The 21,675-nt window shown below is 43.9% G+C and overlaps 1 protein-coding gene across 2 annotated transcripts in view; it reads right to left on the reverse strand.

Moving 5' to 3' along the window:
• MED27 (mediator complex subunit 27) overlaps positions 1-21,675 on the reverse strand; it is a 186,712-nt gene that overhangs the window by 116,617 nt on the left and 48,420 nt on the right. Inside the window, exon 3 of one of the 2 annotated variants that reach the window (XM_010955894.3) lies at positions 8,357-8,487. The exons of the other annotated variant lie outside the window; for it this stretch is intronic. Within the exon in view, the coding sequence (XP_010954196.1) occupies positions 8,357-8,487 (131 nt within the window). The remainder of the gene's footprint in view (positions 1-8,356; positions 8,488-21,675) is intronic. 2 annotated transcript variants of the gene reach the window in all.

The following is a 21,675-nucleotide window of genomic DNA, read 5'->3' on the forward strand; positions in this document are numbered from 1 at the left end:
CACGCACAGGCACTGCAAAGGACCAGGCACATGAAGCAAAGGCGCAGACGGAGGGTCCAGATAACAAGACAGGGTCCAGGACTTGCCACTGGCTTCCTGCTGGGGGCCAGCACCTCTGAGTACAGGCGACGCGAGGAAAGCCCTGGCTGAGGCGGGGCGCACGGTGGTTCTGTCCATCTAGAGCACGGCAGTCCTGACAAGCTGCGGCTTCGGCAGGCAGCTATTAGCTGGACTAAACACGATTCTCTCAGGGGAGAAGAGGCTTTTACAACACACATGCTAATGAAGCACAGCGACATGGAGCGTTTAAAACAAAATGTCCCTATATTTATTCTCCATAGACAGATTTTTACATTAATATTTATGAGGGTTTCCTCGTTTATTTCTCCCAGAGATTTTCTCTCCTGCCCAAACAGAGGGGATAAAAGATAAGTAACATGAACAATTATCTTCTAAACAGCTGCAAAGGACTGACCGCCCTATTTATCTGCGTTGTGTAACCTGGTTACCTGCCTAACGCACCACTTTCCACAGCACACGGGCCCCGGGCCTGCCGCTCCCTGCAGCCACTGCAAGGCCTCCGCCTGCCTTTCGGACGCTGCTGCTGCCCCAGCCCCCAGCCCCAACCTCACCCACCCTCACTCAGCAGGGCCAGGTCCGCAGCTCCAAACCCTCACCTGCAGGCACTTCTGCACCTGGCTGCCAGCCATTTAAACACCCAACCCTTACACTTCCAGTCTACTCAGAGCCAGAGAGCCAAGAGCAGCACAAAATGCCTGCCCAGAACATCTTGCAAAAAGAGGGTCTGCCTCGTCAGCTGGGGAGGGGCGGTGGCAGCAGAGAAAGGAACCAGCCTTCAGGGCTTGATCATTTGGCTGGTACCTGAGCCAAGGCGAGGCAGGAAGGGGACACAGATGGCCCTGGGGCCCAAGGAGTTTCCAGTGGTGACAAAACACAAGGCAGACAGTGGCAAACGCCATGAAGAGCCACAAAATTCAAGTCGTACAGGAGTCCCAAGTTGAAGGCTTCTTTCTGCCCAGTCACTGAACCACGTTTTTCCTCCTCCAGTCAATGACACAGACCGAGAAAGACACTTTCCTCCCCCACCTGCCAATAACACGAGCAATAAACACATAAAAAAGGACATTTCAAGAACTATTACTGAGCGTCTTCTCCGGGCCCTCGGATGGAAACTCTAAGGGCAAGCAGAAGAGGCAGCAGAGGGGCCGGGACCCATCAGGAGCCTGTTTTATACCCTTGGCCTCAGACGCCTGCGGATTTGATTTCAAGGCAAGTGGAAAACAAACAAATGTGCACAGCAGCAAAAAGCAGAAGGAGAAAATGAAATGGTGCTGTGCAGTTAAACTTTACAGCCCAACTGGGCAAGGCCCCAGGCTCTCCCCGGCTCCCACTCTGAGGCTAAGGGTGCGGACCGGCTGCAAGGAGCTCGGAATACCAGCTCTCCGACCATGAAGGGTTTCCTTCTGTCATGTGGCAACACGGCCGGACAACAAGCTACGGCGTTCTCATCCCTTTCCCAGCCACAGTGATAAAACCTCGAAGAAGCCAGGCACGCTAGTTCCTACCAACCTTTTAACCTTTGCAAGAAAGCTGGTTGAAACTAACAGCCTGAAAGTTATTTCGCTGACGAAACAGAGGGATACGATGAATCACAGGATTGAAGCGCCGTATTCAGGCAACCCTTGTCATGGGAACGCTCCTACTGAAACTCAGGACACTGAACAGATGTGGACAAGCTGTCTGAGATAAGACTGGTCGCCCTCATCACTCCTGGACACAGCCCCAGTCCTGCAGGAGCAAGGCAGAAGTACTGAGTCAGGCGGCTTAAACATGACTGACGTTAATAAACGAGCTTCCGCAGCGCTGGTTATTGGAAACTGATCTCTTCCTTATTAATATGGTCCCACAATGGAGAGGAAGATCTCTCCATGTTCTAGAATGCAAACAATGTTTTAATCTTTAATTATATTCTCAATTTTAACTCTTCTGGAGAGTCATAGCCACCAAGGCCTAGGATTATTTCTTTATTACACAGCCTCTCAGTGGTATTTAATGAATATTGTTACTTAATACTTGCCAGTAGGGGAAAGAAGGATTTGGCAAATTTCTACTCAAGTTTTGATGACTTTCTCCCAAACTCAGGGAACTTACAGCTGCAAAGTTCTCTGTTTCCTTTCAGGGACGCTCAGTACCGGCAACAACGCACTTGCTCTGCTCACGAGCCCAAGCTCAGAAAGAGTCAGCCTGGGCAGCAAGCTCCCCCCGGGGGGGGGGGGGGGGGGATTCAGGAAGCGATGCTCCGCGTTTCTAAATCTCACAGCAGTGAACCAGTTTGCTTCTCATTCATGGTGTATTCACTGTTGCTCTGCTCAGAGACCAACTAAACTGCAATAAAAAGGATGCCAAACGTTCTTGCTGAAGGCTCTTATCACCATCTGAGTTGAGGAATTTAATATAAACTTGTCAACATATAACCAAGTTCTGGCCTCAACAAAATATCAAGACCCTCAGAAGGCAAAATAAAGCCCAAGTAATCAAGAAGAAAATCAGGTCCCTGAAGGAAACACGTTCAGTCACTATTCAACTGACACCCATACCAAGGTTTTTGTAATGGCATAGCAAATTCGCAACCTGGAGTTTCATATCTGTGTGGCTGAGGGAAAGAAAAAAAAAAGAAAAAAGAAAAACTCATAAAAAAGGTCTTGAAAATCAGCAACAGAAGAGAGAATGATGTGACGGTCAGGAAGCTACAGGAAGAGACCCCGGGTTCAGTGCGCTTCATCCTGGCAAAGATCTGCCTTTCTCGGTTTAAACGTCAGTGACCAAGATAAGCAGCCCCCTCGTTCACCACCATCGCCAAGGGCAGGTTTATGTCACTGCTTTGCTCTCTGTGATTCCTGCTGGCTTCACATTAAGCAAAAGACAACGTGAGCCTCTGCCTTTCAAGAACAGAAGCACCACTTACCACACACCTTGGAGAGAATCAAATCACCTGTATGAGCACCGTGCGTAATTTCAAGTCAATGATCTTCTTGGGAATTAGTGTACAAGGCAGTGGCAGAAAATGAGCCTCTTTTAGTTAAACTCCCAGAACCAAATCAGTGGCTGTATGGAAGGCAATCTGTTGTTCAAACACCGGAACCCCAAGGTGTGCATGTGGTGTCATTATCTCTGTTACCTCCTGAATTGGTGGCATTTCTTTCCAGCAACACTTGTCCCTGCATGTGATTTTTGGGTTGTTGTTATTACTCAAACCTGAGGTAGGTGATCCAAGAACAGGAGCATGAAGTGAAGACTCTCCGCACTCTCGAAGCTATTAGGCAATATTGAAACAGATGCCAAATGTTGGGGAAATGCCACCGGTAGGCCCCAAAGAACATCAAGAAATACCGTTCAGCAATAAAATGGAACGAGCCACTGACGCACACAATGTAAATGAACCTCCAAAACATCACGTCGAGCAAAAGAAACCAGGAAGAAAATATTATGTTCCACATGACTCGTTTATGTGGAGTTTTAGACGAGGCAAAACTGGGGTACAGGGATAGAAATCAGAACAGTTGCGCCTGGGGTGACTGAGATATTGGAGACAAGTACAGTCAACTCATTCAAGTAGTTTTGCTGTAAAGAGAGAGGAGGTGGGAGCTAGAAGCAGAAGTGGGATTATGAGGTGGGTGTCCTTCCAGGAAATGGTTTTGGGGTAAGCATGTTTGCATTCTACCGGGAATGACCCAGGAAAAGGGGAGTACTGATGGGGGAGGAGAGAAAAGGAGACCAACGGGTGAGAGAGGACTGGACCTAGTGGACATGCAGAAGGGCTGTTCTTGGCTAGGACCATGGACAGTGCATGTCCCCCCGCCCCCCCGGCCCCCACCACCAGGACTAGAGAAGGTAGCCTATGAAGGGAAGCGTGCCCTTCATTCAGTAGGCAGGACCTCTTTACAAAAGATAACATGATAACATGATACAAAGAAACTGTTTGTCCTCACAACTTCAGGTGGGGTGGCGGTAACATTTTAAAAAATAACCTTTCTGTAAAGCAATTTATATTTTTTTCCCTCAAACCTAAATGAGATCCATGTGTGGAGAACAGAAACACAGAAGAGTCTTCCACTTTAGCTGCCACTGAAAGCCAGCATTTCATCAGGCCGAGCTGCTGAAACCCACAAGTTATAGGCCAGTCAGCTTGGCCATACTGATCAAAACCGGTATTTGATGTTGCCACAGAAGTACACTAAACAATGCACCATGATGCCGAGACTGCCTCCTGAGTGAGCAACAGTAAACACGGCCACATCTGACATACACGAAATACAGAGCTATCTCAGTGTGGAACTTACAGATCAATCAAATAAGACAGCCATTTTCCAGGCTGATCCCAATCCTCCAAGGGTCAAAAGGCCGACAATGTTTACCCAGCAACAGGGGACAGAGCCCCTTTGTGAAAACGACAGTGCCCTTCTGCAAAAGACTTAACTTAATATGAACATTCGGGAATCACGGATGTGAGGTCGCATCACCAGTGCCCTCTGAACGCTAACATGCGATCAAAGATCTTTCATCATGAACAACATCTCTGTCTTACAAGTTTCTCTGGAGGGGGAGAAAGATATGGATCATTAATCCCACAAACCATCAATCCTGTGGGAACTCAGCAGGGAGCCCGCGTCTTCAAAGACTGCTGCTATTACAGCCAACTGCATTTAAACAACAAACACACCCACGCGTCACGCTGTACAAACCTCCTGTGTCCTTGTCAGGCCTGTGGTCTTGGTGCCCTTGGGCACAGCTGGTGGTTTTGCTGCAATAGCTTTGGTGCCACCCAACTGCTGACACAAGCCAACGTGGAAACCCACCCACCACGGCGGTAACAGATGCTCGGAGTTCCAGGGGAGGGCGAGTGAGGAGCCCAGCGCCTGGTCCTTCAGAAATAAAACCTTTCCTTAGACTCCTGGAAGCCTATGCAAGAAAGCACCTAGCTCTCAAAAGGACTCCATCCTTCACAGCTGGCAGTGGAGAAACTGGTGACGCTGGGCTGGGCCTCCCCGAGGGGCTCGCTCAGCAGCCTGCCCAAGGCCTTCTCGGGCACGTTAGGGTCGTGTCCTAAGGACTTGGTGCACTTTACTGTGGCCCCCTGCTACTTGTTTGTTCCTCTATTTCTACTCAGAGCTTCCTGAAAGCCAAAATTATATCTTACTCATCTCCAAATTCCCAGCACAGTGCACAGAACCAACCACTTGTAGGCCCTGAGCAAATATTTGCTAAATAAATAAGTGAGTGGGGCTTAAGGGCTCAGCCACTCTTCCCTCAGTGCAATGTCTCTCCTCTTTGGCAACTGTGGTGGTTTTAAAATATGTCTGCAAATTCCAACACTCCTTCCTTCAAAAAGGAGAGCCTCATCCCCTCCCCTTGAACATCAGACAGACTCAGTGACTCATTTCTAACAAACAGAAAGGGGTGGGACTGATAAGACATATCTCCTGAGGCTAGGTCATAAAAAAGCAAGGCTCAGCCCAGCTCTTATTCTCCTAGGCCACTCGCTCTGGAAGAAGTCACCCACAAGTTAAGAGGACACGCAAGCCCCCTGCGGACAGGCCCACAATGGGGAGGGACTGAGGCCTCCCCCCAACACACAGCACCGGCTTGCCTGCTGTGAGTGAGCCCCCTTGGACCCCAGTCCAACTTACAGACGACTGGAGCCTCGCCTGCCATCTGACTGCAATGTTATGAGAGGCTCTGAGCCAGAACCCCTCGGCCAAGCTATCTGCAGATTCCTGATGCACAGACAATATGAGAGATTATGTTCATTGTTGTTAAACCACTAAGTTTGGGAGCAACCTGTTACGCAGCAATAGATAACTAATGTGGCAATTATTATTTTATATATATATATAAAATTATCAGTGTTGTATTTTTTGGTTAAAAAAAGGTATCATCCAATTAGGCCAGCAGCTGTACCTTACTGGTGTCTCTCTTCCAGACATCTAACACAGTATGCAGCACACAGTAGGCACTCAATAAAAGTGCCCTGGATGTCCTTTAGACACAGATCCTGCCACGGGACAGTTGTTCTATAAAGGGATTTCAGGATAATGTGAGTCCAAAAAACTCGATGATGTGAAAAGGTAACAGTCAATTTTCACAGGAAAGAGGCTACTGAGTATAGGAAATCATTTCAACGTTGTCTTCTTAGGACACACTAACCACTTTTCTCTTTGAAACTAAGTATTTTGAGTGATTTATTATAAATTTATAATGACAGCTGTGAACATCTTTTTTTTTTTTTTTTGGCATGAGAACAGAGTCTGTTGATTGCCTTGGTGCTTAAAATAGTTTCTAAGTGTCCTCATAATAGCATGTCACCTGTAAACAGGTTTCAAGCCAATGCAAATTAACAAATGGCGAACAGATGGACTAAGAGCTGACTTTTGTCGAGAGAGAGTCAGCAGCAAACACTTTCGGCTCCAGTCTTGTGGGACTATTAGAAAGTCTTTCACTTCTCGCTAAACGTCTTGTCTCAGTAGACAATCCATGCAGGGAAAATGACAAGTTATAAGGCCCAACAGACTTTGAGAACTGAAAGTTAAGATGTGCAGAATCACCAGAGCAACACATGAGAAGCAACAGATAGAATAATGCTCCTTAAGAAACTTCCTGCCAAACAGTGAAAAACTCTACCTTGAGTAAGTCAGAGAAGCTGTCCCTGCAGTCTCTGAAAAATACGGCACCTGTGCACGCAGCAGACAAAAAATAACTTGTTGGAGGCTGGTTGGTTATGTTCATCCTCACCTGAAGCAAATGGTAATCGTGGAGAAAACGTGAAAATCACAGAAATGGTGGGCCAAGGGTGCCCACTGGCCAGAGAGAAACTCCCCAGGGTCCTCCCCCGTCATCTCCCAGCTCCTTGCTGGCCGTGTCCCTCCTCGTTCTCCACGTCTCCATTTAAGGTCATCTCCTTGGAGAGGCCCTCCTTGACCACCTGTTTTAAGCAGTTTCCCATACTCCCGCTTCTTACCACCCTAGTGTTCCCTTCCTAAGTACTAATCATAACCAGAAATCATGAATTTATTAATTTTAGGGGTTCCTGTTTTTCATCTCCCCCACAATAAACCCTCAGGAAAATGGGACCACATCTGTCTTGCTCATGATTGTATCCCCAGAGCCTAGGTCAGTGCCTGCCAGACAGCAGGTATAATAAATATTTGCTAACCAAACAGAAAATAAATGAGATCTTGCATAAAGGCAAACAACCGAATCTCATCTGCAAACACTCCTTTGGACAGGAAATTTTAAAATGTAGTTTGTTAACTAAGGATGTAAAAGAAAGAAGGTACAACAGGAGAGAAGGCTGGGCTGGGGAATGTGTTTAAAGCGCAAATCAAGCCTTTCAAGAGCTCTGCCCCTTTCAGGGGAGTGTGCACACTGATGGAAAAGCTACCAGCAAAGACGATGTGTTCAATTTCTGATTCCACACCACTGAGTGAGTCCTGGCCCTCATCCACAGGGGCTTCTGGTAAAGAACCACCCAACAGGTAAATGGGAGAATCAACTGTGGCACATTGGAAGGAATACTACACAGCAACAAAAAAGAACAAGCAACCTGGATGAATCTAACAGATACTATGCTGAATGGAAAAAAGTAGATACGAAAGATTACATATTGTGTAACTCCATTTATATGAAGTTCAAGAACAGGTAAAATTAATTGTTCAAGAAGTGAGAATAGTGTCAAACTGAAGAAGGGTGGTGGGACACATACAGGCTGGGCACAGAAGGAAGGACCCCTAATTCAACCCACATGACTTGACCCAGGTGGAGCTACCTGGAGGTACACATATGTGAAAAAGCCATCAGGCTATACACTTCACAGTGTCTGTTCTCTCTCCTATTGGGAAAAACAAGATCACATATATCACGATTTTAAAAAAGAATGAGTGAGCCTAGCACTGATTCTAATCCCAGCTCGACCAGATTCTCCAGAAGGCCTGCAGTTTATCAAAATGTGCTCCTCGGCTGTCTCATGTGTAAAATAAGGACAAGTGCACGTACGCGCTGCCAACTGCGGGAATGTGACAAGGAAACAAAGAATAAGCTATGAGGTTTCTTAAAAGCCTGAAGTCGCACACAAACTGTGTAAACTACGGAGACGCACTGTAACTGCTTCTTTTAAAATCTAGGCGAAACAGGTTACCTGCGTGTTTGGTTTCTAATCTTAACAGATACCTTTTTAAAATAAAGAAACAATTTTGCAAAAATAACTTTCCATTAGCCAAAAACAAGCACAAAGTAGAGTTCACCCAGGACAGAAGTAGTTTTTTCAAACCCCATCACTCACTGAGGTGGTAAGACAAGGGTTGTGGGTTGAGCCTTTGGTCTGCGTTTAGCAGATACTCCCATCTGGTTGGCGGACCGCTTCAACGACTGCTGGTTCAAGAGGCCAGACGCCAGCCCCGCGTGGTACTGCAACTGCAGAGTGAAACAAAGCAAAGGGGAAGGAAAGAGTGTGTGGTAAAGCAGCACAGGGAGTGTTAATCTGCCCATGTCTGATACATCTTACCAGCTCAGAACATTTTTAATAATTTCAAATACAGCTGCTAACATTTTGCTTCAAGGAATGTATTCATAAGGAGATAATCAGACAAATAGGAAAACATGAATGAGGTTGTTCATTCCAAAATGATAAAGAACAGGAGACAACCTAAACGTCCAACAATAACTGGGAACTTGGTTAAAATGTGTAAAGAATTTTACATCATTTTTTTGAATTAAAAAAAAAACAGGTTACATATAAACAGACACTTAAAAACATGTTCTCTAAAACATTAATAACAGTGTATTTCTAAGTAGTAGACGGTAATTTTTCACGTTCTTTTTCATTTTTCACTACTATTCATACATGCTTCATGTAAATGGTTTGAAAGCTTACGTCATTTTTAACAAGAGGATCCAGTGGGTTTCCTTAAAGACAAATTAGTTCTGGGAATTCCTGCCACTGTCATGCCTTGCTTATAATGAAAAACACGTAACTCACAGTCCACTGCAGTAAACCAGGAGCACAAGACGGCTTACCACAAACAGATTCAAACATACCACTGAGCCAGTGTTTCCAGTGGTTAAGATACAAGTATTAATCATAAGAATAAGTGCATGAATACACCTTATAACAATGTATACAAATGGATACAGGCCCACTGAGGAGAGCTGGATGGAGAAGTTAATTTCACTTCATACACACAATTGGAACAATTCAGCCAGGGTAAGGAAGCAGCATACTTTAAATGGGCTGAGAGCCAGCATCCTTTGCTTTGTTCTGGACAAACTGCTGAGCTTCGAGGTTACTTAGGACAGATCATTTTACTTCTCTTGACTTTAATTTCTCTATTAGAAAAGAGAGATAATACTGCCTAATTCTAAACCAAAAAAAGACTTAAAAAAATCCATTTTGAGTTATAATTTACATAAAGTAAAATGCCCCCGTTTAAGGTGTACAGTTTGGTGAGTTTTGATAATATATACCTGTGACACTACCACCCCAATCAAGATATAGAAATTTTCCTTCACTGCAGAAAGTTCCCCTGTGCCCCAATGCAGTCCCTCTCCCCCTGCCCCCAATTCTGATCACTGGGATCTTCTGGTACAAAACACAACTCATCATTCTCAGTCATTGCCAAATGAAGCTTATATCCAATTTGACATGTGACAATGATTTCCATCTTCCTTTTTAAATCCCATACTTTTGTATTTTAGATCATAAGCACTGTCATCAATCTCTATAATAAAATTATCCTTGAAAGGGACCCCAATTTTGAACAGATGTCAATAAAACATTCAAATGTGAAAATGCCAAGCTAAGATTCTGGATTGAAACCATTTATAACATCCAATATGTTTCTTCCTCCCATCTCAAATTAAGCAAAGTCTTTCAAACATTTATTTAGAATTAACTGAATATACAAATAGTAATTCATTCTGAAGCTCTGAATCAATTTCTTTCCAAAATGCTCTTCCAAGGCATAGATTTCCTTTGCAGAGTCAGCTACATTACAGCTCATGGTAATGAAACTGGTGACCACCATATAAAAGGGGCCGGGCCCTGGATGCAAGGGGTAATAACGTTCTGAAAAATAAATGGCCTCACCTAAAGCCACTGGGCTGCACACAAACAGAGAGTGAAAGAAAACAAAACCAATTGAAATGATCTGCTTCTTGAAAGTGGCTATAAAAATGAAGATATCCAGTGACCCAGTAAGACTGAAATGTCTGTGTTTGGAGCATCCATATTGCTTTTTAACAGGCTCTTGATTTACTTGGTCGATTTGCTGTGGGAGCCTTATGGCTGCACAATACGAGACAAAGATATATCACATCTATAATAAAAACAGAGCTCTTCTTGGGGTGGAAAAGGGGGGCATAATTTGGCTCTAACAACTCATCTTAGACCAATGAATTTTGCTCAAATTTGTTTTTCTCCTACAGATTTCTTAAATGGGAAATCAATGGAAGCAAGGGACAGTACAAGTCTGAAAGACAATGTTTCAAAATGTCAGCGACTTGGGTTTCGATCTTCCCCACCAGAATTTGCAATGAGTGCAATATGCACGGGGCTTTATGGAATTAAAGGGAAAGACAGCTTGGCAGGGGTCCCCTATGGCTCAAGGAATCATCTCTCCCTTTGGCTCTCCTTCTTTGTGTCTTACTAGGGTCCATGCAAGCTCAGCCATTCCGGCCCTGCTGACTCTCTGAGTGGAAGAGTCCCTCTAACTGTGCAGAGTGGCAGAGTGATTCTGCCCACCTGGCATCATTTTGATCATTTGTTCAAACAAACAACAACAACAACAAAAAACCCCAAAACAGCAGAAATGCGTGTTCAAAGGGTTCCTTTGAAACTTCTACCATCTTGGATGCTCTCAATGTATGACGCACCCCTAAGAGCATATGGAAATGGAAGGACTTTTCTTCCCCCGAAATCAAAACCTGCCCTTGAAAGCTGACTCACAGTGATTAAGCGACATTTGTTAATCATATATACGTCTCCCCGTTTCCAGGAACACAGCTCCGACTGTCAAGATCTGTAAGGGGCCCATTAAATATTTACCAAACCATCTATATAATGGGAGAAAAGGTCAAAGTTAATGAAACTGACAGGCAGCTCCTGTCCAACTGGATTTATACATTATTTAAGCACTAAATACTCCATTCCATGAAACACAGTTTAGATCTGAAAAGACTCCTGGAAAACGTTCACTCAGCCAATGGTTCTGAAACAGCAGAAGGGAGTTCAGAGCTAATCTACAAATTAACATTAAGAACATATCACTCCCCAAAATCCTGCCATAAGTTTTCAATTACAGGTTCTGTAATATTTTCTATAAAAAAAATTTCAATAAACATACTTTGCTCCAAATGTCTGTGGCATGGAAACAACTCTATTTCAAAAAGCGACTTATCAAAGTTGTAATGTGATTTTCTATCCAAGATCATTTCTCCGCTAACCAGTAAGAATAAAATGAAAGGGGAAGAGAAATAAAAGTCTATTCTTTTAAATTCCACAGTTTACAGCTGTGGGGAATGGGAGTGTGTACAGGGCCGGCTGCGGGCAGGCGGCTCTCTATTCACTGGTAAGCGGCCACTCGGAGCAGCAACTATTTCACTGTTCTCTGGACTTTGAGAACATTTCTCTCGGTTCCAATTTTGCTATGAATGTCAACCTTCTATTTTCTATGACTCACGCAGGGTTTGTCTGTCAGTTCTCCACCTAAAGCCCTTTCTAATCAATTATGACTACTAATTACCTCTATGGCTGGGCCATTTTCAACAACTCATAATAATCTCAGGAAAATAACCATTTCAAATAAGGAAAATCTTGATTTACTCGATATTTCTTAAAGTAATGCTGTTTTAGTAATATTTAACATGCAAAAGTGCTGCGTGTTGTCAGGCAGGGTCCTGGTGAACTCTAATACACAGACTCAGAGCCTCTGTAACAAGCATCCTCCTTGAAATGTGCTCCTGGACTCTGCTGCTAACACATCTCACTTCCCTCTCTACAAAACATGCATTATATTTTCTCCAAGGATCCATCCAGCTCAAAAGTTTGATTCTCTTGCATTTCTAAAGAAGCTATATGTGTGTCTGGATCACTGTAAAGGGGTGATGTCATGTCCCTACAATTTCATGCAACAGCAAACCTTTTCCCCCGAATAGCCTAGGTCTTTCCGGCTTTTAAAGAAGTCCAAACTATTGAGGCTCAAATCCAATTAGTTTTAATATGCTTCACATTATAAACAACAAAATATACCAGAGGGAGATGATATGAAAGGAAATTATAAAAAAATTGAATTCAAATACAAAGTTTAGAAAATCAGATGAGCAATGATCCCCCTAGTCAGTTCTCCAACTTGTTTCATGTCTTCCACATTGTTCTGAAAGCTCTACCTGCTCCCAAATCAATAAAGGATATGGTTTGCAATGGACAGAAGTTTGGGAAGAAAATAGAAGGAAATTCATCATACCGATCATATTCAATATACTTACTAATTAAGCCAGTGGCGCTCAATTAGGCTAGCACTTAAAAGCTGAAGCATCTGCTGGAAGCTCCCTGGGGTCCGTGGTACAGCACCTATTCATAAGCAACATGATCCTACCCATGCCATGTGGCCAAACCTCACTTAAAGAAAACTGACATTCAAAAATCTCAAAATTTACAAGCCAGATCAATCAAGGTTTGATTCTTCCCACTATGAAAATCATTGTTTCAAAGATTCACCAAAGGCTTCTTTAAGGGCAGGGGCAAGTTAAAAAAAAAAAAAAAAAACTCTTCCTAACCTTAAGGTATGGTTCACTGTATTTTAAAAAATCACTTTACAAAGAATTACATACACGTTCCTAAGAATACTAGGAAGACACATTGGTGCTTCCAGTAACTAAACCCTTTGGCTGAAGAATGAGATGGAGCTAAGCTACAATGAATTCTGGCTGGTTTAGACCAGGCGGCCCCCAGGAGGGGAAGAAGAGATCCCAAGGCTAGGGAGCCCCACCACCTCCTCCCCCAGCCCCTCTAGGGCAGGTTCCCTTCTCTGGGTACAGAGCTCTTCTCTGTCACTGGCATTTGGCACCCAAGTAAGGTAGCCTTTTGTTATTTCTTGGTCCAGGAGTGAAACCGGCCACCTAGGGAGACATGTCTTGAGGACACAGACCTGGTTATTGATTACTCTGTGTTCTCTGCAACGTGTGGGGTAGTGCATTGCATACAGGTGATGCTAATAAATTTGTCCACTGCTAAGCGGACTTGCCGATTAGTGTAACTGTTACGGCCTGGCCTGTCACTGTAGCCAATCTAGAGAAGAGAATGACTCCAGCAGACAGTCCTCTTAAGGCTGGTCTCTTACAGAAGCAAACACACGGCTTTGCAGCTGCTGTCGTTAATAGAGACGTGAAGGAATCCTTTCTTCCTCTCACTCTAAATGCTAAAAAAGCGGTTATGTCTGAACCCCTCTGCAGGCTTGAGTTCAGGAAAAACTATTCATAGGGACTGCACCTGGGTTATTTCAAAGCATAGAATCCCAGTGTCAGAGAGGAGTCTTACAGACATTAGTGCCCACCTCCACCCCACCCCACCCCCACTTTACAGGAGAGGAGACGCTGGCCTTAAAGAGGCCACTGGTCCAAGGTCACACGTATCATAAGAAGGAAACAGACCAATCAGGCTTCGCCTTACATATCTTTGCCCTGTGGTTTTAAGAGTGCTGCATCTTTCTAACTGAAGACCTGGCATTTGTTATCTCCGCCTAAGCAGTGAAACACGCTGATCCTTCTCGGACCAGAACTAGAGTGTTCTCAGGGAGCAGGGCTGGAGAAGCACCAGCGACTGCTGGCTCTTGTTTGCTCCCTTCACTCTGACCTCTTTTAGGCTCTGAGACGTCTCATGTTTCTCCCTTCTACTGACGTCAGTCATGTCTAAGGTAGGGAGTTTGAGGAAGCTCTAATCACTGATCATTTTAAGGCTTTAATATCATTCAGAGTTAAAAACCTTGGAGAAAAGAAATCAAGAAAGTATAGAAACCTCAATATTGCCAGAAAAATCTGAATTTTAGGCTCAGCAGTAACACATCTGACCTTCCTAGCAACTTTGATACTATTCTGTGCTATCTATCACCTACGGGGTTTTTATAAATTATCTTATGTCCAGGAGAGCCCATATGTATAATCTGTTTCTAGTCAGGAATTCTCTTTGAGAATCTGTGTAATATATCATGATAGTAACGAGCAAGGACAGTGTCCCTGCAGCACCACCTCCCCTGCAGGTCACTGGCCATAACGGCCAGAGCTGGTTGGCGTAAGTTCACTGAAAATCCTTCCAAGATGTGAGAGCACACACCAAGCTCACAGCCCTGATCCAGGGACATGTGACACCTGGATCAATTCACACCACAAACACCTGTATCAAGCCACACCCCATAAAGCTGGCTTATGTGTATATGGCACTGGGGTGGGGGGAGGCTAATGTGACATTCTCATAGTCATATTTCCCCTAAACCATTAAGCTTTCAACTAAAACCAGTATCTGTGCAAAACTAAGAACACTCTGTCACCACTTTGAGTTGCAAAGACCTTTGCCCCTCATTATTGAAATGTGTTTTGTTTCCAGCTAATGAGAAAGAACCATGTATTACAATAAAGCTCTGTTTCTTCTTTTGAACGTAACTCTAAGGAAAGAAACAAGCAAGGCTGCCTGGTCTTATCTGTGCCAAGGAAAACAGCTATAGAAAAATGCCATAAATCTAACTGTTTGGCTCGGGTTCTTACCTAAATATTAGATAATGATATTAGCTTCTCTTCTCCTTTTATCTCCCAATGCTTCTTTCAAATAGCCAATATTAAAAAAAAAAAAAAAAAAAAAAAGGAAAAACAACCTTAGATTTGAGCTCTTATGGGTAAATGATCTTTTTAGTTGGTCAAAACAGCATCAATAAACCATAAGAAGGAAGCCTCCAATTTATCTGCCTATTTGTTCTCTCCTGGGAAGCTGGGCTTCAGGCCTTTCAATTACCATGAAAGCAGGACACCAAATCAGCGCTGTGCCTCTGATCAACGGTGGCATCATTTACATGCTAAATGCCATTTGGGTTTTTTTTTTCCCTACATATGAATCCTCAAATATCCAAACTTCAAAACTGTCAACGAAGTAAACAGACAGGATGGATAGCAGCCTTTTTCCTTCTAAATATCTGTAACGTGTAGGGTTGCTTAGCACTGTTCCTCTGGCGTGTCCCAGAATTCACACCTTTATTAATAGGCCTTTCTCCACAACTGCTCCTATTTACACTGCAGCTGCACGCATGGTATCTTACCTCAGAGATGCCAATCAGCTGGAAGGGCTATCGTTCATATATCTAAACAGATTCACTAACAAAGCAAACTGTGAATGTGGCTAAAAATGGAGGAAACAATCATCAAAGGGACTTTTTGTCAAGGGAGAGAAAAAGACAAAGGAAAGATGAGCTATGAACACTAAAAGACGGACACGGGCCCACAAGAACTGGCGACTGCCATCTCCTGTTAACCACCCCGCGTTCCACACCAGGCTCTCAACCTACTTACCCCGCATGGTCCCAGACAGCAACGAACAGGGTCATAAAGAAAGATCATGCAGGAGGGTCACTTGGCCACTTAAGAAGATGCAGGCAGGAAATACAAAGAGGATCAAGGCAAAATCCAACAATGCACTAATGAGAGCACCCTAATAGACCATCAAAGGATGGTGACCATGAGAAGATGCCCTCTGAAGAGGGACAGCATGGCAGCAATCTTGCTCATCTATGTTCCTATTAGAGGAGGAAATCCATGTCAGACGGGCCATCATGTTCTTGTCTCCAGCTGAGCTTGAACTGCCATTGAAATAGTTATCCATTTACACACTATATCCAATACCCAACAAAAACAAAATGTGTACTTGACTCTTCTCCATTGCTGACCAAACAATGAAGTAGCAGGGAAGAAGGATATATCCTGGAATTAGCTTTATCTTTCCACCAGAAATGCCAAATACTAGTTTTTAATTGCATACTTAAGGCCTGGATCAAAAGTCTAAAACAGGAAGCTAGAACTATGCCTAAGGCCCCTTTTAACATTGAAATTCTATGATCTTATAGTTCTCTATAAAAACTCTGAACTTGCATTGGTGAAATTTAAATATACCTACGAAACACAAACATTTTATTAGTCCCCAAAAGTCTCTAGTTAAGGCAGTCAGCGAGGGGAAAGGGCTCTTTGTGATGTCTGATGCCTGGTGTCAGCTGAAATCTGGTGCAATGCTTGAGGTCTAGCAATACTTTGTCATCTTTCCCAAATATTCACAGGCATGGGGGAAGAGCTGAATATTCCCATATAACAGGCTATGCCCCTGGATACTTCGAGATTTTTCAACTGAGAAATGAGTAAGATGAAAACCACTAGACGCTTCCACATCTCAATTCTAGCCACTGAATTCAAAGCATCAGTCATTTGCCTAGTTAGCACTGAAAAGATTTCAGTCAAGAAACCAGTAAAAATGATTTTTAAAATTTTACCTATCTGATAAATATAAAAGTATGATTAGATTATTATCAACTTCCCTTATGGGTAGTAAAAATGATTCCTATGTGCCTCATAGCCAGTTAGTTTAGATTTAATTGGACAGTTTAAACAATTCTTCCTTCTAATGTCACAAAATGCTGATTTCTACTTTACGCATCATTTTTATTACCATCAAAAGCAGCCCCCATCAGCTTCCTCTACCTCCTTCCATAAACCAATTGTCAGCTGGGGGGCAACTGGCTCCAGATCAGGGATCGGATCAGCCCTAGCCCACCCCTTGCTCGCTGAAGGAGGGAGGCAGGGAGCGGTAGCACACGGAAACTGAGAAGAAGAAGAAGGGGAGACAGAGAGCCTACGATCACTAACTTAGTAAGATATGAAACTATGACGTCAGACAAGCTGAAAATAATAGGAGTGGAGGGAAAAGACAGCTGCTTAGTTCAGAGGTCTGTGAGAGCAGGAGTCAGAAAAGAGTAGGAAGCATTTACGAACACATTTTTTTTAAATTGAAGTACAGTCAGTTTACAAGGTTGTGTCAATTTCCGGTGTGCAGCATAATGTTTCAGGCATACATATACATACATATATTACTTCTCATATTCTTTTTCAAGATACTGACTATAGTTTCCTGAGCTATACAGTAGAAACTTGTTACGAACACATTTTTTTATTGATCATTTGTAACAACTGCCTTTTCCCTTCAGGAATAGGAAGAAAAAGGCCTGGTGACTCAGGACGACTAGGGGGCAACAAGTCCAAGGAGGCTGGAGCTTTCCTTGGCACTCTGCCATGAAGCAGCAAAGGCTAAAACTCCAGAGGCAGTGTGGCCTCCTGGGTAGGGCAACGAGCACTGTCGCCAGGCAGCCCCGAGTTCAAACCTCAGCTTAAGCACGAGCGACTCTGAGCATTTCTGGGTGTTTCTTCTCCCCTCTGAGACTGTTTCTTCATCAGCTCAATATGAGGGAACAAAAGGCTTCTCTCACAAGGACAAAGTTGTTCTTTTGTTGACTGAGCACACCCCCTAAGGCAGAGTTTAAATGTGCCTTTCCTTACCCCATGGAGAAAGGTATCGTAGCCTCCTTTCACAGATGAAGACACGGAAGGTCAGTTGCAGGAACTAAGCGATGTGATATGTGTAGAAGACGTGAGCTCGGTGTGCAGCGCACCGTGAACAGACAGGGCTGGTCTATGATGACCAGAAGCGACCATGCCCCCAAATTCACCTCTTCCAACAATGCCAGGGACAACTGGATCTTTCCAAAACTGATTAAAATGATCACCTTTTAACCAAATACTGTCATCTTAAACATGTCAGATAATAAACTGGTAAGTGGAATGGAAAAAAGGAAAAAACTGCACCCCCCGGGCTGTTCTGAACGCGTAGATGTACTGAGAGGGACCCTGGGTCAGGTCTCCTTGTGCAGCTGAGGACCAGACTCCCCCACACTGGGGAGGCCTTCTGGCTGCCTCTGCGTCAAACACTCTACGAAATCAAGGACAGCCATCGAGGCCTATGGAAACACATAGCATCCCACATGAAAGGCAACCCGGAGGGTCGGTCGGAAAACTCCTTCCAGTACACCTTGGAGATTGCTTTTTAAATCTACAAACAACCTAAATGCCCAGAAAGTTGGCTCAACCTTGACGGATTAAATAAGCAAGTTACAGAGAATTTCTTATGCAGCTAACAAAGTACTCAGCACTGGAAGATCAAAGTCCTCTCCAGACTCCCAGAGCACAGTCGTCCCTAGGTGTCCACCAGGGACCGGTTCCAGAACCTGGCGCGGACGCCGAACTCCGCAGAGGCTCAAGTCCCTTACATAAAACAGCGCAGAATTTGCATATAACCTAAGCACATCCTCTCATATACTCTAAATCATCTCTAGATTACTTATAATACCTAATACAAGGTAAATGCTATGGATATAGTTATAAAAACAATGCAGATGCTGTGTGAATAGTTGGCAGCAAGTGGGAAATTCAAGTTTTGCTTTCTGGAACTTTCTGGAAGTGTTTTCCCCACATATTTTTGATTTGCAGCTGGCTGAGTCCAAGGCTGCAGAAGCCGAGGATACAGAGAGCCGACTATACTTGTTTCCTTCTTTATCGGACTGTTGGGGGGGTTTTGTCGGTTTAAGTTCTGACTGTGAGTGTCTACACAGGAAGTCTGAGGAAAGACAAGCAGGGGTCAGTTTGGATTTATAAATATGGGGCTATGATTTGTTTCTTTTGGAAGGAAAAAAAAAAGCAAAAGTCATACATAAACAACAGTATGTTTTTGGTTCAAAATGAACAACAGATCAGAGTGAAATTTCTACTGGTAACATGACCCAGGCATGATTCTGCTGTTCTTAATCTAAGAGTGAAGGTGTGTAGCCAACTCCCTGGATATAAATCACCGGCCCTCTGCTTAACCACCTGTGTGACCTTCAGTGAGTTATTCAACCTCCTGGAGCCTCAGTTCTCTTCTCTCTTTGGGGACAATACTGCTACTCGATGCCACCTGATTACCCTTTAAAAGCAACCTGAGTTTTCACTCAGCAAAAGCGCAGTCAGGTTTTGGAGTTAGTGAGATTTAAGTACATGAAAGTGCTGAGCACAGTGGCTGGCACAAAACAGATGCCCCAGAGACTTTAACTGTGATTATCATTACTAGGCTGAGGGGCGATTGAGCCAATAACTGAAAGGCCTTGTCTCTGACGAAAAAACCTTAGAAGAGATGGACCAGTGAAAACTGTGATTTTTTTTTTGCAATAAAAAATGTATAAAAAGTTCTGAAAGTCAAAAGCTTTCTCATCAATGTAGGCGCCAAAACTCCTGGGGCAGCAAAAACTGACACGAACTGATGCGAGTCTATTTAAATCTTAATTCACCTCACTTAGTGTGAGAGTCCTACATCTTGCTACACAGTATTTGATTACAGGGTACTGCCCCAGACCCTGCGGGAGAAATTCGTGGCATAGGAACCACAATAATAATTTTCAATAATCCAAAATATTCAAAACCAAAACAGAGTCAGACCAAAAGATCCAGATAAGTCGCTGTGAACCTGGGCCAGGCAGGAGAGCGGGCCGGGCAGCAAGCCGGACTTCCTGCCCTGCAGGTCTCACCCCGAACGCCACCTTCTCACACAGCCTCTTCTGGTCTCCTGATCTAAAGGAACCTCCAGGTACCCTCCATCACACCAGGTATAAGCTTTATCTTAATCACAGCAGCAAACTGGAGTGGGTATTTATACGTACTGTTCCCTGTTTAGTGTATATACTCCCCCCCCACGCCCCTCCCAACACACACACTAGAACAGAAGCTGCACTAGAACACAGCCTTTAGCTCCCTCAGTCACCGCTGCAGCTCCAGCACCTAGTGCTTGGCTCTCAGTTGTAGCTGAGCAAGTACATGCTGAACAAATGAATAAATAAGAAGACACTCAGAGGAGGCACGGAGCTCTCAGGGACTGCGCACAGCCAGACCCATACACCCTGCCCACATAAATTAAAAATCCGTAATACTCCCAAATAGTATGGATTTTTCAGACCTCTGCGGACTTTATTTGGTAGACAAGTGGGGGAGGGGCGTCACTGAAGACGCTAAGCAGGGGAGTGGTATAAAGGGCATGAAAGCCTTCCAGTCATTTTTCAAAAGAACCAGAGAGCATTTGCATCAGCATCATCTATAAAATGTCCACCAAAAATGCAGATTCCAGGGCCCCACCTTAAATCCCCTGGATCAGAATTTCTACAAGGGAGCCCAGGAATGAACACTGTAAAAAGCAACCCAGGCAGCACTGAGACACACTAAAACTTAAATACACTCATAGTACAATCTCAAAAATATTTGTTGACTTGTTAATTGATTTAAGAAGTCAGCCTCTACCTGGAACCCACCAAGAATACGCTGCAGAGGAAAACCTCAGACAAGTCACACTAGCTAATACAAGGACACGACCCATGTCGGCCCACTATGTGGATTTCAGGTTTAAACATGACTGCAATATTCATCCAGCATTGAGAAGCTTCCATCTTTCCACCTCCTCTAAGAAATCTGACTGCATCTGTTTTTGAGGAGTGGCGGAGACAGCAGGAAAGGGACGAACAGTAGAGACTGAAGGAGCTTTCAGAATTCTGATACCCTAGTTGAGCACTAAACCACATTTTATTAAGCAAATACAAAAATATGCATTGCAAAAGTCTTCAAATAGTTAAAATTTCAATCTTCACAAAAAAGAAAATCCATCAGATTTGATTGATAAGTGTACTTTTAAAAACTAAGAGTAAAAAAGTGAAAATCGGCAACATTTTTTGCCATATAATTTGCTTTCTTTGCCTTTTTCCACAGCTCTGCACATAAATCAAAGAAATGTTAAAGAGGCCCATATATCACCAACTGGCATTTCAAAACTATTTACCAAGTCTTTAACAGACACAGGTCAGACTACGGAAACCCATGACCAAGATGCCGAAATTAAAGGGAGAAAATTAACTCAAACACTGACAGAGAGTTAATTAAGTTTACAAGAAACTTTCCAATGAGTAAATTATGGTATTTCATAAGAACAGCCTCGGTGAAGCAGGGTTACAAAATATGGAGGGGGTGGAAAGGAAGACGAGCCAACAGAATTTTCCAAACAAGAAGAATGTATATTTGAACAAGCTGCCTTTCTATGATTAAGCACAGGAATCTGGGAACAAGGCAGGGGAAATGATGTTCTAATAAGGTATGAGACAGGCTTGTGAGCTGCATTTTGCATTACCCTTGCAAAAAAAGGGGGAGACGGAGTGGTCCGAAAGTTGCAGATGAAGGTACACAGGCTACTATGTGTGAAGTGCAGCTAAAGGTGGATCTAAATGGGCTACATTTCCCACAGAAAATGCAAGGAGCCCTCAAAGGCAGCATGCTAAAGCGCTGGCTCGTCCTTATTTTCAAGGGGAGGAAGAGAGGTAAAAGGCTTGCCTGTCTGCCGTCATCAGCTCAGCTTACTGTAACAAAGCCCGTAGACTGGGTGGCTTAAAGGACAGACACTTCTTTCTCACACCTCTGGAGGCGGGAAGCCCAGCAGATGCCAGGTGCCAGCAGACCTGG

Source organism: Camelus bactrianus, chromosome 4, assembly GCF_048773025.1.
Source record: "Camelus bactrianus isolate YW-2024 breed Bactrian camel chromosome 4, ASM4877302v1, whole genome shotgun sequence".
NCBI classification, from domain to species: Eukaryota; Metazoa; Chordata; class Mammalia; order Artiodactyla; family Camelidae; genus Camelus; species Camelus bactrianus.